Source organism: Durio zibethinus, chromosome 2 (assembly GCF_047325235.1).
Source record: "Durio zibethinus cultivar Kanyao isolate XHJ-2024 chromosome 2, ASM4732523v1, whole genome shotgun sequence".
NCBI lineage: Eukaryota > Viridiplantae > Streptophyta > Magnoliopsida > Malvales > Malvaceae > Durio > Durio zibethinus.
This window is the reverse complement of record NC_143163.1, coordinates 38,149,282-38,161,517: the sequence shown is the minus strand read 5'-3', so window position 1 is coordinate 38,161,517 and position 12,236 is coordinate 38,149,282. Positions and strand designations below refer to the sequence as shown.

Below are 12,236 nucleotides of genomic sequence, written 5' to 3'. Positions count from 1 at the left end.
CCCGTGAGGTAACTGATAAGAACCCTGAGTTGGGCCTAGGCGACCTGGTCCAATTGCATTCAACGAAGTTTTCGGGTGGCGGGCCAATTTTAGGTCGGTACCTTGTGGCACTAAATTTTTAGCCGTCTGCTTAAAGTAAATGAAATTAAATAAAACTTATAGTATAAAAAATATTATATTATCGGTGACTGATATTGACAGCAATAGTTATTATATTTGGATCAAATTTATAACTTTTTATCCTACTAATCAATGTTTTGTTCAGTTGGTGATTTTATTATTAATTAGTTTTTGCAATCACACACCTTTGTATGTTAATACTTGTTTGCTATTTATTACAAATTACTATCATAATTAGATATTATATTTATATATTAAAAAATCAAAATAATCAACCAATTAACGTAGAACATAATTAAACAAGTTCAATAAAGAACTAAATCATATATACATATAATAAAATTTGAATGGAAAATTTTAATGTTCTAAGAGACTAAGGAAAAAAACAAAAAAGAGAATAAACTTTTAGTTTCAAAAGAACAGAGACTAACTTTTAAACTGAAATAATTCATGCAGGTTCAAAAAAATAAAACGGAAATAATGTATGCATTTTGTCTTTTGGACTTAGAACAACAAAGGGAAAGTGGCCAGGGAAGACAAAACAGATACTGTTCCAATTTGTTGAGTTTGAGATTATGAAAGACAGATATATGACAGACACTTTCCAATTTCGTCATTTAGGAGTTAGGACCATATTCAGTTACATTTTCATTGCACCTCACCAATGCCCACGAAATGAAATATGATGGTACAATTACAAGACTTTCCTTCTTTAGCAGTTAGCAGCCATTATTAATGGCATTATCTCCATGGATTTTGGTCATACTTCCCCAAGACACCATTATCATTTTTTATCCCAATGGGTCACCCAAGAAACCTGCACTTAATCCAGTTTTCAGTTTTTCTGATCAGTCTTTTTGCTGTTACTACTGCTACTACTTTTGCTAGTTCTAATGGACAACACAAGGTTACTACTACTACACATTTTGGTTTGGTTTTTGTGGTTTTTTGAGTTACCTTTGATTTTAATGATGTTTCTTTTTATTGTAGCTCCTAGATGAATGCTCATCTGATGGAGACTGCCAACCCGGGCTGTCATGTTTGTCTTGTTCTGAAGCCTTTGATGGCTCAAGATGCATCAGATCAACAACTACCAACCAATTCAAGCTGGTGGTAAAGTCATATCTTTGTCTCTTAACAACTCAGAAACCCATAACAATTCTGTTCCCTGAATTACATAATTCAGTTCTTGTTATAAGATCATTTCCTTAAGGTTCATGAATTTTCAGTTTATGTTGTAGTTTCTAGTTGAAATTTTCAGGTTCATAAATTTTAATTGGCTAGATCATGGGTTATTCTCACTTGAGAAAAAAGGAATTTCACTGATATCATGTTTCTTGCAGAACAATTCTTTACCATTCAACAAATACGCATTTTTGACAACACATAATTCCTTTGCCAACGAAGAGGAGCCACTTCATACTGGAATTCGACTTACCTTTTTAAATCAAGAAGACACTGTAACACAACAATTAAATGTAAGACCATTTTTTGGGATAATCCTCTTTTTGTATTCTGAAATTCACTTCTAGCTCATTGATTTCTTTGTTAAAACTGTAAATTTTACAGAATGGAGTTCGAGCATTGATGCTGGATACATATGATTTCAAGGGAGACGTATGGTTGTGCCATTCTTTTGAAGGAAAGTGTCATGATTATACTGCCTTTGTGAGTAATTCAGATCTCATTGTTTAAAGCAGAAAAACAGTTAGATTTCCAATTTGCATCCTCTTCTCTTGAAGGAAAACAGAAAAGAAAATTTATGATAATGATAACAGGTTGGTATTTCTTTATAGGGGCTTGCTATTGATACTTTAAAGGAAGTAGAGGCCTTTTTATCCGCAAATCCATCTGAAATTTTGACACTGATCCTGGAGGACTATGTTGAGACCCCAAATGGCTTGTCAAAAGTTTTCAAAGATTCAGGTTTAATGAAGTACTGGTTTCCAGTCTCAAGTATGCCTCAAAATGGTCAAGATTGGCCATTGGTGAAGGATATGGTTGCTAATAACCAGAGGCTTATTGTCTTCACTTCAAAGATGTCTAAGCAAGAAAGTGAAGGAATAGCATATCAGTGGAACTTCGTGGTTGAAAATCAATGTACTACCACTTCCTCAGTTCATCAGTTATCTTATAAGAGAATTCTATCTAAGAACTACAACATTTTCTCTCTTGATAGCATTTAGATACTTTTATCCTAAATTTCAGATGGGGATGATGGGGAGCATGCAGGAGAATGTAGTAACCGTGGAGAGTCGACACCACTCAATGACAAAACTAAATCTCTGGTTTTGATAAATCACTTCCGCTCAATTCCAATGAAAGGGACGACTTGTGAAGACAATTCAGCAGATGTTGTTAGTATGCTTGATACATGCTATGGTACAGCAGGCAACCGGTGGGCTAACTTTGTTGCAGTTGACTATTATAAGGTACATATTTCACAGACAGATATGTTGCTCTTAGATGAGCAGTTTCGTAATTTGGCATCAGGGATTTTCTTCTCAAGTCAAATGAAGTGTTTGCTTGGGATTATTGTTGCAGAGAAGTGATGGAGGAGGAGTGTTTGAAGCTGTTGACAAATTGAATGGAAAGTTGCTGTGCGGCTGTGATGATGTCCATTCTTGTGTGGTAAGATCAGCGTTCCTCCTTATTCTTCAAAATTTTCAGTAGGAATTTACATCATTGTTGAACTTTTACTGAAGTACATAGGCCCCTTCTTAGGGTGGTTTCAGCTATTCATTTTCATAAATGGCCACTGGACACATAGCATAGCAGATGCCTCAAAGTGGATACAAGTTGAGGCAATGGATATACCTGTTTCATCTGATAATTGTACCCAAGTTTGAGCAACATAACATGAAACTGATATTACTTATTAGGAAGCAACATCTGCACAGTGCAGCAAATGAGTCAAATGTTGAACATAAAAGTTGTCTGCTTTGCTATTAAATCAGGTTTAGCTTATCAGAAACCTAATTTTTTGCACCAATTCCCTTTTTGTTTGGAACAAGAACACAATTCACTCTTCACATGAATATGTTTTAACTTTTAAGTCCAAAAGTTAGTCCTACCTCGTACAAATTATTGAACAAGTTCAGCAGGAAATCTCGTATCCCAATCCCATACCTGTAACCAGGACTCTTAACATTTTCTTTAGTTCGTCCACCTTCCTTAACTATATTGACAAAGTGCCGCAATTGCTTAATATCTTGATTTGGCGCAAATAGGTAGCCATAGGCCTATACCTCTCATCTATTGTGATTCATGGTCTGCTTGTATATAAATCATCCTAAGTGAGCAAAGCACATTTGAACTGATTTTATGTTTTTGCTTGCAGCCTGGATCATCATCAGCAACATGTTCTGCAATTATGGGCCTATGAATAGCATTTTGTATCTTAATAAATTATCAGAAACTGGAAATTGTGTTATGAACTGTGGAATGCAGAGGTTTGAGATTTATTGATGAGCAATACAGATAACGTTTATATATATATATATATATATATATGTAAACGTTTTATGCCAAAGTCATAAGTTGCATTGTTCATCAAGCCTGGCAAGGAGGAATCGTCACTTATCTGGACAATTATCGAAAGATTCAAAACTCGTTTTGCAGTTATCTTTGGTTGTCAGTCGTACCATTTAATAAGCTATATATACTCCTAGAATAGCATTACCCTACTGATTTTGAAACTCTATTCAAGGGCCCAAGAGTTTGATCAAAGTTCAAATCCAGGGGAAAGATATAAAATAAAATTGTTAACTTTAAGTCGAATATTGACTCTGGCTAGCACAGGTAAGCAGATCAGTCCAAGTGGAATAATTTGACTAATTGTCAGGGTTTCAACTTTCAACACTATGGCAGAGCAGCAGAGCTTTTAAGAGGAAAAAGATTTCCAGCTAAAGCGAAAATGAAGATAAAGAAAAGTGTGTTATTCAAACTAGTCAAAGCTTGACTCTTGTGATTCTAGGACTTGAAATTCAACCAAACCCTGAAAACTACTAGGTTGTTTATTCATTCTTTTAATCCTAAATGAATCATGTGAGCTGGTATTATAGGAGGGATCTATCACATGCTATGCTAACAATCTCATGAAAATAAGTTAAAGAAGTCTATATTAAGATCTAGCATTACAATAAAATAAAACAAAGTAACTACGTAATTATTGATTCTTATGTTACTTTTATTTAACTCTTAATTCGAGTAATTAGGATCTTTAATTAAAATAGATTTTTTAATGTTTTTTTTTCTTGGCTACCATTTTCTCTGATGCTTGTATCCATCATTGAGCATATATATATACTTAATCAAACGTCAAATTGCTTGATAATGTTTTAGGCAAAGCTGTTGAAATTGTTTCTTGAGATGATGACAAGTGTTTTATATTCTTGTCATCATTTTAATTGGATTGTGACTTGATATTTCTCCATTTCTGCATAAACTCACAGGATTGAAGTTCTCTCTGAACATTATATTAACATAACCAGATTCACGCAGATTGGCTGAAGGAAAATGCTAGAAGAAACACACCCAAACATAAGCATAAAACAGATGTAGCAAAGGCGCTGAACCCTCGAAACATGGATCCACTACATACTAGGGGTTGGCAATATGTATTTGATGCCATGAAGCATGAATAAGAACACATAATATGGTATTATACGATATGGATACCATGATAATTTTTGAAAACTATATATTATAATTATCAATTAAGAATGTATGATAGATATTATATTGATTTTAAAAAATAATTATTCTCCTAAGTAAAATTGGATGATAGACACTATAATAAATAAAATATATGATGTTATTACTCAAAAAATTATCTTTGTTTTTTTCTTTCTCCATCAAATGTCAAACATGAATGCGATATGGGTACGAAGAGATTCAAATGTGCCTGAATGTTATAGATTTGATGTAAATAAAACATTAGTTTTTACCTTTGAAAAAGTGAAAAGAAATAAGGAGGGAGGGTGGGAGGGAAAAAAAACCTAACGAAATTGTTGGTTTTGTCCTGGAAATATAGTTAGTATGAAAGATGGATTGGGAACGGGAAGTTAAGATGGGAGGGAAAAGAGAAACAGAAGCAATCAGTTAGGTGCAGAAGGAGAGAGAGGCCGAAGTGGCCGGGTTAGGCAATGACAAATCACATCAAGCATCAAAGTAGAGAATAAAAACAGTAGCACGTGGGGGAACTGACTGCCTGACATTTAGTTTTTACCCACACGGGCGGCTTCCAGTTTGCCTTTAAGCTTGGCCTTGCTTGTAAATAATATTTATGCTGAAAATTCGTGCATTCGTACTATCTAAGATATTAATAATTTATATATCTATATTTTATTTTATATAAAAATTATATATTATAATTTATATTAATATAAAAATATAAAATATATTTTTTATTTTATTAAATTTATTTACAATTTTTTAAATTTTAAATTATATTATTTTATATTTTTAATTCATATATTTTTATATTATATTAAATTTAAAATTATCAAATTTTACCATCCCAATCACACTTTGCTGTTTGTTGTGAACCAAGTCAAATTTGGCGTCACTCATAAATCATTCATCAATGGAAATTTTGCTTCTGTCCTCTCTGACTTTCACCTCTGCAAATAAAAATTTTAACAAAAAAAATCTAATATATATTTCTTTTACATAAAAAAATAAAGCTTTAGTATAAATGAAAAAAAAAGAAAGGTTTGGTTCGAAATTAAATTTTTAATATTTTTTTAAATATTTTTTATTATTAAATTAAAGATTTGAGATAAAAAAAAAAATTTTAACCATTAGGCCTTGTGCATTGGATTCGTATCATCCAAAAATAATACTTCAACCTGTAGAAAATTTTAACTTTTTATTTTTTTTTAAATATTTCATTTACCATAATTTTGACATTGTTTTTGTGCACAGGTGATGATTTTGGTTGAATGTAGTCAAATGGATCGAAGCAAAGTCATGATCATTCGATGCCTTTAGTGGTACGTGCTGAATTTACATGTTTTTTTTTTTTTAATTATTGAAAAGATTATATGTTGACGGGATTTGGGAGACCAGGTATCAGTTAAAACATTTCTTTTCTTTATCCTTATAGGAATTAATGAAGGTTTAAAGGTTCATGGGTTCTTAAAACACTGGCATTTTTGTTTATCAATCCATTTAAAGAGAGTAAATATGAAAATTGATCTTTGAATTATATTATTTTTTATAATTTTGATATTTATAAAAAAATTTATAATTGTTATGTTAACTTTGTTTTTATCTAAGTATTTTTTATTATTGACTAATTATATTAAATAAATAATAATAAAATAAATATTGATCAATAAAATATATCACATATCATAATTTGATATTTTGAATTCTTACTATATCAACATATTATTAATAGAATTAATATAAAAAACAAATGATATAATAAAATAAAATTATTAAATTTATTTTTTTATAAATTTTAAATCATAAAAAAAATATAACTCAAAGATAATAATCTATTAGTGTGTTTAATTCAAAAAATTTATAAATTTTCCTCCGTAATCTTTATAGCAAGTATTTAATTCTCACGTTTAATTTAAAATATTTCGATTACAAAAAAAAAAATCAAAATTTTAATAGTACTCAAAATTTTAGAATCAAAAATTCATATTTTGTTGTAATATTTTAAGATTTTGAAAGAAAAAATTATTTTATTTTTAAAATTGACCTAAATAAAAATTATTACATAACTATTATTCTTTTAAAAAACATGCTTAGAAGTGATTAAAATTCAGTTGTAAATTTTTGTCAATTTTTTTTTATTTTTATATTATAATTAATGTCTTTGACAGGAAAATATGTATATCAATAAAACATTTGACTTGAAAAAAAAGTTGTATTGATTGATTATTTAAGATATTTGTGAAAAAAAATGCTTTAAATATTAAATAATTAATAAAATAAGATATTACAAAATAAAAAATATTTAAAGCGTTTGTAAATAAAAATATTTTAAATGATCAAATTTATATATTATAAAAATCGATCATTTAAGATATAAAAAAAATATTAAATAATCAGTTATAAAATAATAAAAAAATCATTTAAGAGGTTAATATTTTAAAATGTCTTAATTGATTATATTTTATAAATAAAAAATGTAATCAATTAAAATATTTATTTTTTATTACTAAATATATTATTTATCCTTTAAATATTTATTGTTAATAAAATAAAATAAAAAATTATCATTATATATATCAAAAAAATTATAATAATTATATAAAAATTAATATCCGTAAATTTTTTTTCTATAAAATACTCTAAAAAAAAAACTTAAACATCGCATTTCTTCGAAAATCTTTTTTTTTTTCGAAATATAAAATTTCGCGAACATAAAAACACTGTTTCTTTGGCAAGATATTTATCAAGAGTATAGTCCAAAAGTCAGAGATAGTACAGTCAATGATTTGACAAAGATAGTTCCTATCAAATTTCTTGGCACCCATTCCTATGAACTCTCTTAATGCCAGTTCATGATATTCCTTAAGCACATTACAACAACGACACAAGGACCATAGGCATTTCAAACTTGCAGAAGCAGAGTTGAATAGGCAACAAAACTATCTTTCACTCCCTCACAGTACCAAGTGGTTTTTTTCCCTGTTATTATATGTCATGTAACATATAAATCTTTTGGTATGCGCGGCAATGATCAACATACATTCGACGCTGAAAAACAATCCTATTTGATATGAACTTCAATAGGATTTCTGTAATTTAGCCTTCAGATTGAAACCCCTACAACTTAAAGTCGGGCCTTTCTTTTTTTTCTATATATTTGGGAGTCGCATCATAACATCCTCGGCTTAAGTGATTGAGTGAAACCGTGGCAAATAGTTTGCATAAAGGCCACATAGCAACTCCATATCAATGAATTTGCATTAGAATTAATAAGGATTCATACACGAAACATGTTTTGTGAATAGGGCTGTGCAAAACTCTCAAAATACCTTTGAATTGTACTAACAAGTCACTTCTTTGGCCATACTTCAGGCTAAAGATCTGCAATAAGAGGGTAGTGATTCTCTGCTTAAGATTAAAGTCTTGTAGTCTTTATTATTACATTTATTATCGTTATTATTACATTTATTACTACACAGGTATTGATAATAGTTAGGGGCTTATTAGGTGGGTGCATGGTTTTGGCCTATTTAGAATTGCCCTTTTGTCTCTCTCTTGCCCCGACTTTGTTGTAGTTGTCAAGGCACATACCTTTTACATTCTTAAAAGCCTGAACAAGCCATACTATTTGCAGCACGCCTCTTGAGGTTTTTCTTGGGAGCATCAATGGCAGTTTTGGTGCTGGTTGTGGCTTGTTGTCTTGCTTTGGGGTTCTGTATCTGCTTTGCTATGTTGAAATGGAATGGGATAAGATATGGTAGAAGAAAAGGCTTGCCTCCAGGGACTATGGGTTGGCCAGTTTTTGGTGAGACTACAGAGTTTCTCAAACATGGACCAAGTTTCATGAAAAAGCAGAGAGCAAGGTAAGCCTTTTGCTGCTCACACTCACTCCCTCCCTCTTTCTCTCAAGTTGGTTGACTTGAAAATGTGACTTTTCTACTTGTTTTATTTTTGTTTTAAGTTTTAACTGTAGCAAGTTGTTTTTTTTATCCTTTCACCTTAAAAGACACCATGAAAAAGGCAGAATAGTGTAGTTTCAATCATGCCTTTTATTAACCGGGAAACTTCCTTTTTCTTGATTCAAAAAAGTCATCAGATAACAACAATAAGCATGACATGGTTAATGGATCTTTCCATCTTGTTGTATACTGTATATCTGCATGGAAACAATCATAAAAAGGTGATTCCCTGGCAAAGGCAGAGACCAATGTCCCATGGGTTTGATGTAGTTTAGAACCACGGAAATCACATTCCTCTATGAAGTTGCATGAAACAAATGGAGTTAATCTTTTGACAAGAACACAGTTCTAATGGATGTTGTAGTTATTTGTCTTTGAAATTGTAAAGCCAAATCTCCTACATTTGTTTCGACAGGTTTGGAAGTTTATTCAAGACTCACATATTGGGATGTCCAACTATTGTTTCCATGGATCCTGAGCTCAATAGATACATCCTTATGAATGAAGGAAAAGGACTTGTTCCTGGCTACCCGCAATCCATGCTTGATATACTAGGGAAATGCAACATTGCAGCAGTGCATGGTTCTGCTCACAAGCATATCAGAGGGTCATTGCTGTCTCTTATCGGCCCTCTTGTGATCAAAGATGAGCTGCTGCCAAAAATTGACAAGTTTATGAGATCTTTCCTTTCGAACTGGAATGAAGAAACCATCGACATCCAAGAAAGAACCAATGAGGTTTGCATAATGATCTTAAAGAAGCACAGAGCAAAAAATTCTTTGCTTATTATCATTATTCTTTTTTTATCTTTTTTGAAATTGCTCTGCACAGATGGCATTGTCCATATCCTTCAAGCAAATTGTTGAAAAGGAATCAACTTCACTGTATGAGACTTTCAAACCAGAGTTTGATAAGTTATTATTAGGAACACTATCACTGCCAATAAACATTCCAGGGACAAATTACCATCATGGTTTCCAGGTATATTGTTGAAGACTAAATAATGCCCTGTAAACATTTCTATATGATTTTCTATAAAAGAGTTTAACTGACGTTTCTATTCCGATTCTTTCAGGGAAGGCAAAGAATTGTCAAGATGTTGAAACAGATTATGGAGGAGAGAAGAGCCTCTTCAATAGCCTATGATGACATGCTTGACCGCCTTCTCCATAACGAAGACTCAAAGTACAATCTCAGCGATGAGGAGATAATTGATCAAATCATTACTATATTGTACTCAGGTTATGAAACCGTCTCCACTACTTCAATGATGGCCATCAAGTATCTCCGTGATCATCCTAAAGCATTTCAAGAACTAAGAGTGAGTGACAGTTTCGCCTGCTTGAATTCTTAATGTTTTCTTAATTATGGTTTCGATAATTCTGGTATGGTTTAACTTGCCTAGGAAGAGCATGTCGCTATCCGAGAAAAGAAAAATCCAGGAGAAGCAATTGACTGGAATGATTACAAGTCTATGAGTTTTACTCGTGCTGTGAGCAACTTTGACTCTTGCCACCAGCTTCCCATGTGTTTTGCAACTAGTATATCTTTCTAAAGTTTTAATTCAATCTCTTTTCTGTGCAGGTAATTTTTGAAACCTCAAGGTTAGCTACAATTGTTAATGGGGTGTTGAGAAAAACAACAGAAGATATGGTATTAAATGGTATGTTCAAGGGGTTAATTTTCCCTTGTCAAGTTTCAGGATTTTCTGCACAGCCAGAATTTTTTATACGTAGCTGTTGGCCACAGCCAGAATTTGTCATGTGTTATTAGCCAACCCATTTTTTCCCATTTTTTTTTCTTTTGGCATAAGACACCAGATATGGCAATAATATCTATCTAACACTTCCAATGTGCCTGTCAGGATTTACCATTCCCAAAGGGTGGAGAATATATGTTTATACAAGGGAAATTAACTATGATCCATTCCTTTATCCAGAGCCTTTAACCTTCAATCCATGGAGATGGCTGGTGAGTAACTACAAACTTGAAGTATTCCATAGTTCATTTTACTGCTTATAAGCCTCAAATCACATAAATACATTAACCAACTGAACTGCAGGATAAGAACTTGGAGTCTCACAATTACTGCTTCGTATTTGGAGGAGGCAGCAGGCTTTGTCCTGGAAAGGAATTGGGCATACTCCAAATTTCTACATTCCTTCACTATTTTGTTACCAGTTACAGGTTGGCTACAATAGCCCACAACTTTTCATTTCCCAAAACACAATCTGCAATGCTATACCCATTCTGGATTTTCTCTTTTTTTTTTCTTCAAATTCTTATTCATAGTCAAATTAGCTACATGTGATTATCTACTTTTAAATGCAGGTGGGAGGAAGCTGGTAGAAATGAAATCCATCATTTCCCTAGAGTTGAAGCACCAAAGGGACTTCACATTAGGATTTCAAAGTACTAAAGTTTTCTAATAAATATTAGTGCAGATATAGCATGGATTTATGATTGAATTAAACCAAAGTTTTCCTCGTTTAACCGAGAGTGACTACTGTGGGAAGACTCAATGTCAAAGTTTTGGATCTGGGACAATGAGATGTAAAGCTGAGCTGGGCTGTCATGCTGTAGGAAGTTGAAAGGAAAGCACCTGCTACATTTGCTGGGCCTGAAAGAGTCCTTTTCTGCCACGTAGTGGATTGATTTTGGTCTAACTATAGCCTATAGAATTGTTTCCGCTGGATTTACCCAATTTTTTTTGGATAATACATTTCATGTGAGAAAACCTTTCAAAAAGTAAAGGAAAAAAATTAGTGGGTTTGGTAATATATCAGCTGAAAAGAACAGAAAAGCAAAGCAAAGCATGTGTCGCATGTGGTGCAAAAACGTTTAATTTAAAAGAATGGAAGGCTTCAACATGTCATATTACAAATATGCATCCTTGACCGTTAGAGGCTGTGAACGTGAAAAAAACATGCAACCCTGACCTTCATTTGGCTGTCAAACCACGTTCTATCAAAGGCATAATCCTTTTTTTTTTTTTTTTTATCCATCCTTCCTTTGCTTGCGTATTCCACTCTGACAAATGAAACTACCCGACAAAAAATCACATAAACATGTGTCATGTTTGGATTATGATCTCCATGTTGGGAGCCATGTTCATTAATTTTTCCGAATCTTCTACAACTCTATATTTCTTCTTTCTTCTTCTATGTCTCATTGGAGGTGTTTATGTACCGGGTTTGAATTGAATTTATGCTTGATATTAATAATATATATGTTTATTTAAGTTCGGTCCAATTCAAAATTTTGGCCTTTAAATTTTTTTAAATCCAACTCAAATTAAAAAACTAAATTTTAAACTCACCAATTAAATTTATTTTATATAATAAAAATTTAAAAGAATGTAATTAAATTAAATTTAATAAGATTATATTCAATTCATATATATATAAAAATTAAAATAAAAATTAAGTTTGATAAAATATATAATTTTTAATTTTAATATATATATATATGAATTAATTAATT

General features: G+C 31.7%; 2 protein-coding genes across 3 annotated transcripts; both read left to right on the top strand.

Moving 5' to 3' along the window:
- The first annotated feature begins 563 nt into the window (after positions 1–563).
- LOC111317591 (PI-PLC X domain-containing protein At5g67130-like) lies at positions 564–4,002 on the top strand. The gene is made up of 8 exons (XM_022920024.2): positions 564–1,027; positions 1,111–1,233; positions 1,464–1,598; positions 1,690–1,788; positions 1,917–2,220; positions 2,329–2,552; positions 2,665–2,751; positions 3,461–4,002. Exons 1-8 carry the CDS (start codon positions 920–922, stop codon positions 3,503–3,505), a joined length of 1,125 nt encoding a protein of 374 aa, XP_022775759.2. The 5' UTR covers positions 564–919; the 3' UTR covers positions 3,506–4,002.
- A 4,323-nt stretch (positions 4,003–8,325) lies between these two features.
- On the top strand, positions 8,326–12,002 carry LOC111317590 (cytochrome P450 85A1-like). Of its 2 annotated transcripts, none has more exons than XM_022920023.2 (9): positions 8,326–8,657; positions 9,169–9,490; positions 9,585–9,734; positions 9,829–10,074; positions 10,159–10,245; positions 10,338–10,416; positions 10,618–10,724; positions 10,816–10,940; positions 11,085–12,002. In XM_022920023.2, exons 1-9 carry the CDS (start codon positions 8,461–8,463, stop codon positions 11,170–11,172), a joined length of 1,401 nt encoding a protein of 466 aa, XP_022775758.1. In that variant the 5' UTR covers positions 8,326–8,460; the 3' UTR covers positions 11,173–12,002. The 2 variants fall into 2 exon arrangements, with proteins under 2 accessions (XP_022775758.1, XP_089599316.1); XM_089743190.1 differs by having other exon boundaries at positions 10,159–10,253; positions 10,334–10,416.
- Positions 12,003–12,236: the final 234 nt, after the last annotated feature.

Excerpts from the sequence above, each read along its gene's own strand:
- LOC111317591 (XM_022920024.2), top strand. The coding sequence starts at position 920 with ATGGGTCACCCAAGAAACCTGCACTTAATCCAGTTTTCAGTTTTTCTG. Across the intron at positions 1,599-1,689 it reads CTGTAACACAACAATTAAAT|AATGGAGTTCGAGCATTGAT; the intron begins GTAAGACCATTT and ends TAAATTTTACAG. Across the intron at positions 1,789-1,916 it reads GTCATGATTATACTGCCTTT|GGGCTTGCTATTGATACTTT; the intron begins GTGAGTAATTCA and ends ATTTCTTTATAG.
- LOC111317590 (XM_089743190.1), top strand. The coding sequence starts at position 8,461 with ATGGCAGTTTTGGTGCTGGTTGTGGCTTGTTGTCTTGCTTTGGGGTTC. Across the intron at positions 9,735-9,828 it reads ATTACCATCATGGTTTCCAG|GGAAGGCAAAGAATTGTCAA; the intron begins GTATATTGTTGA and ends CGATTCTTTCAG. Across the intron at positions 10,254-10,333 it reads TTTACTCGTGCTGTGAGCAA|GCAGGTAATTTTTGAAACCT; the intron begins CTTTGACTCTTG and ends TCTCTTTTCTGT.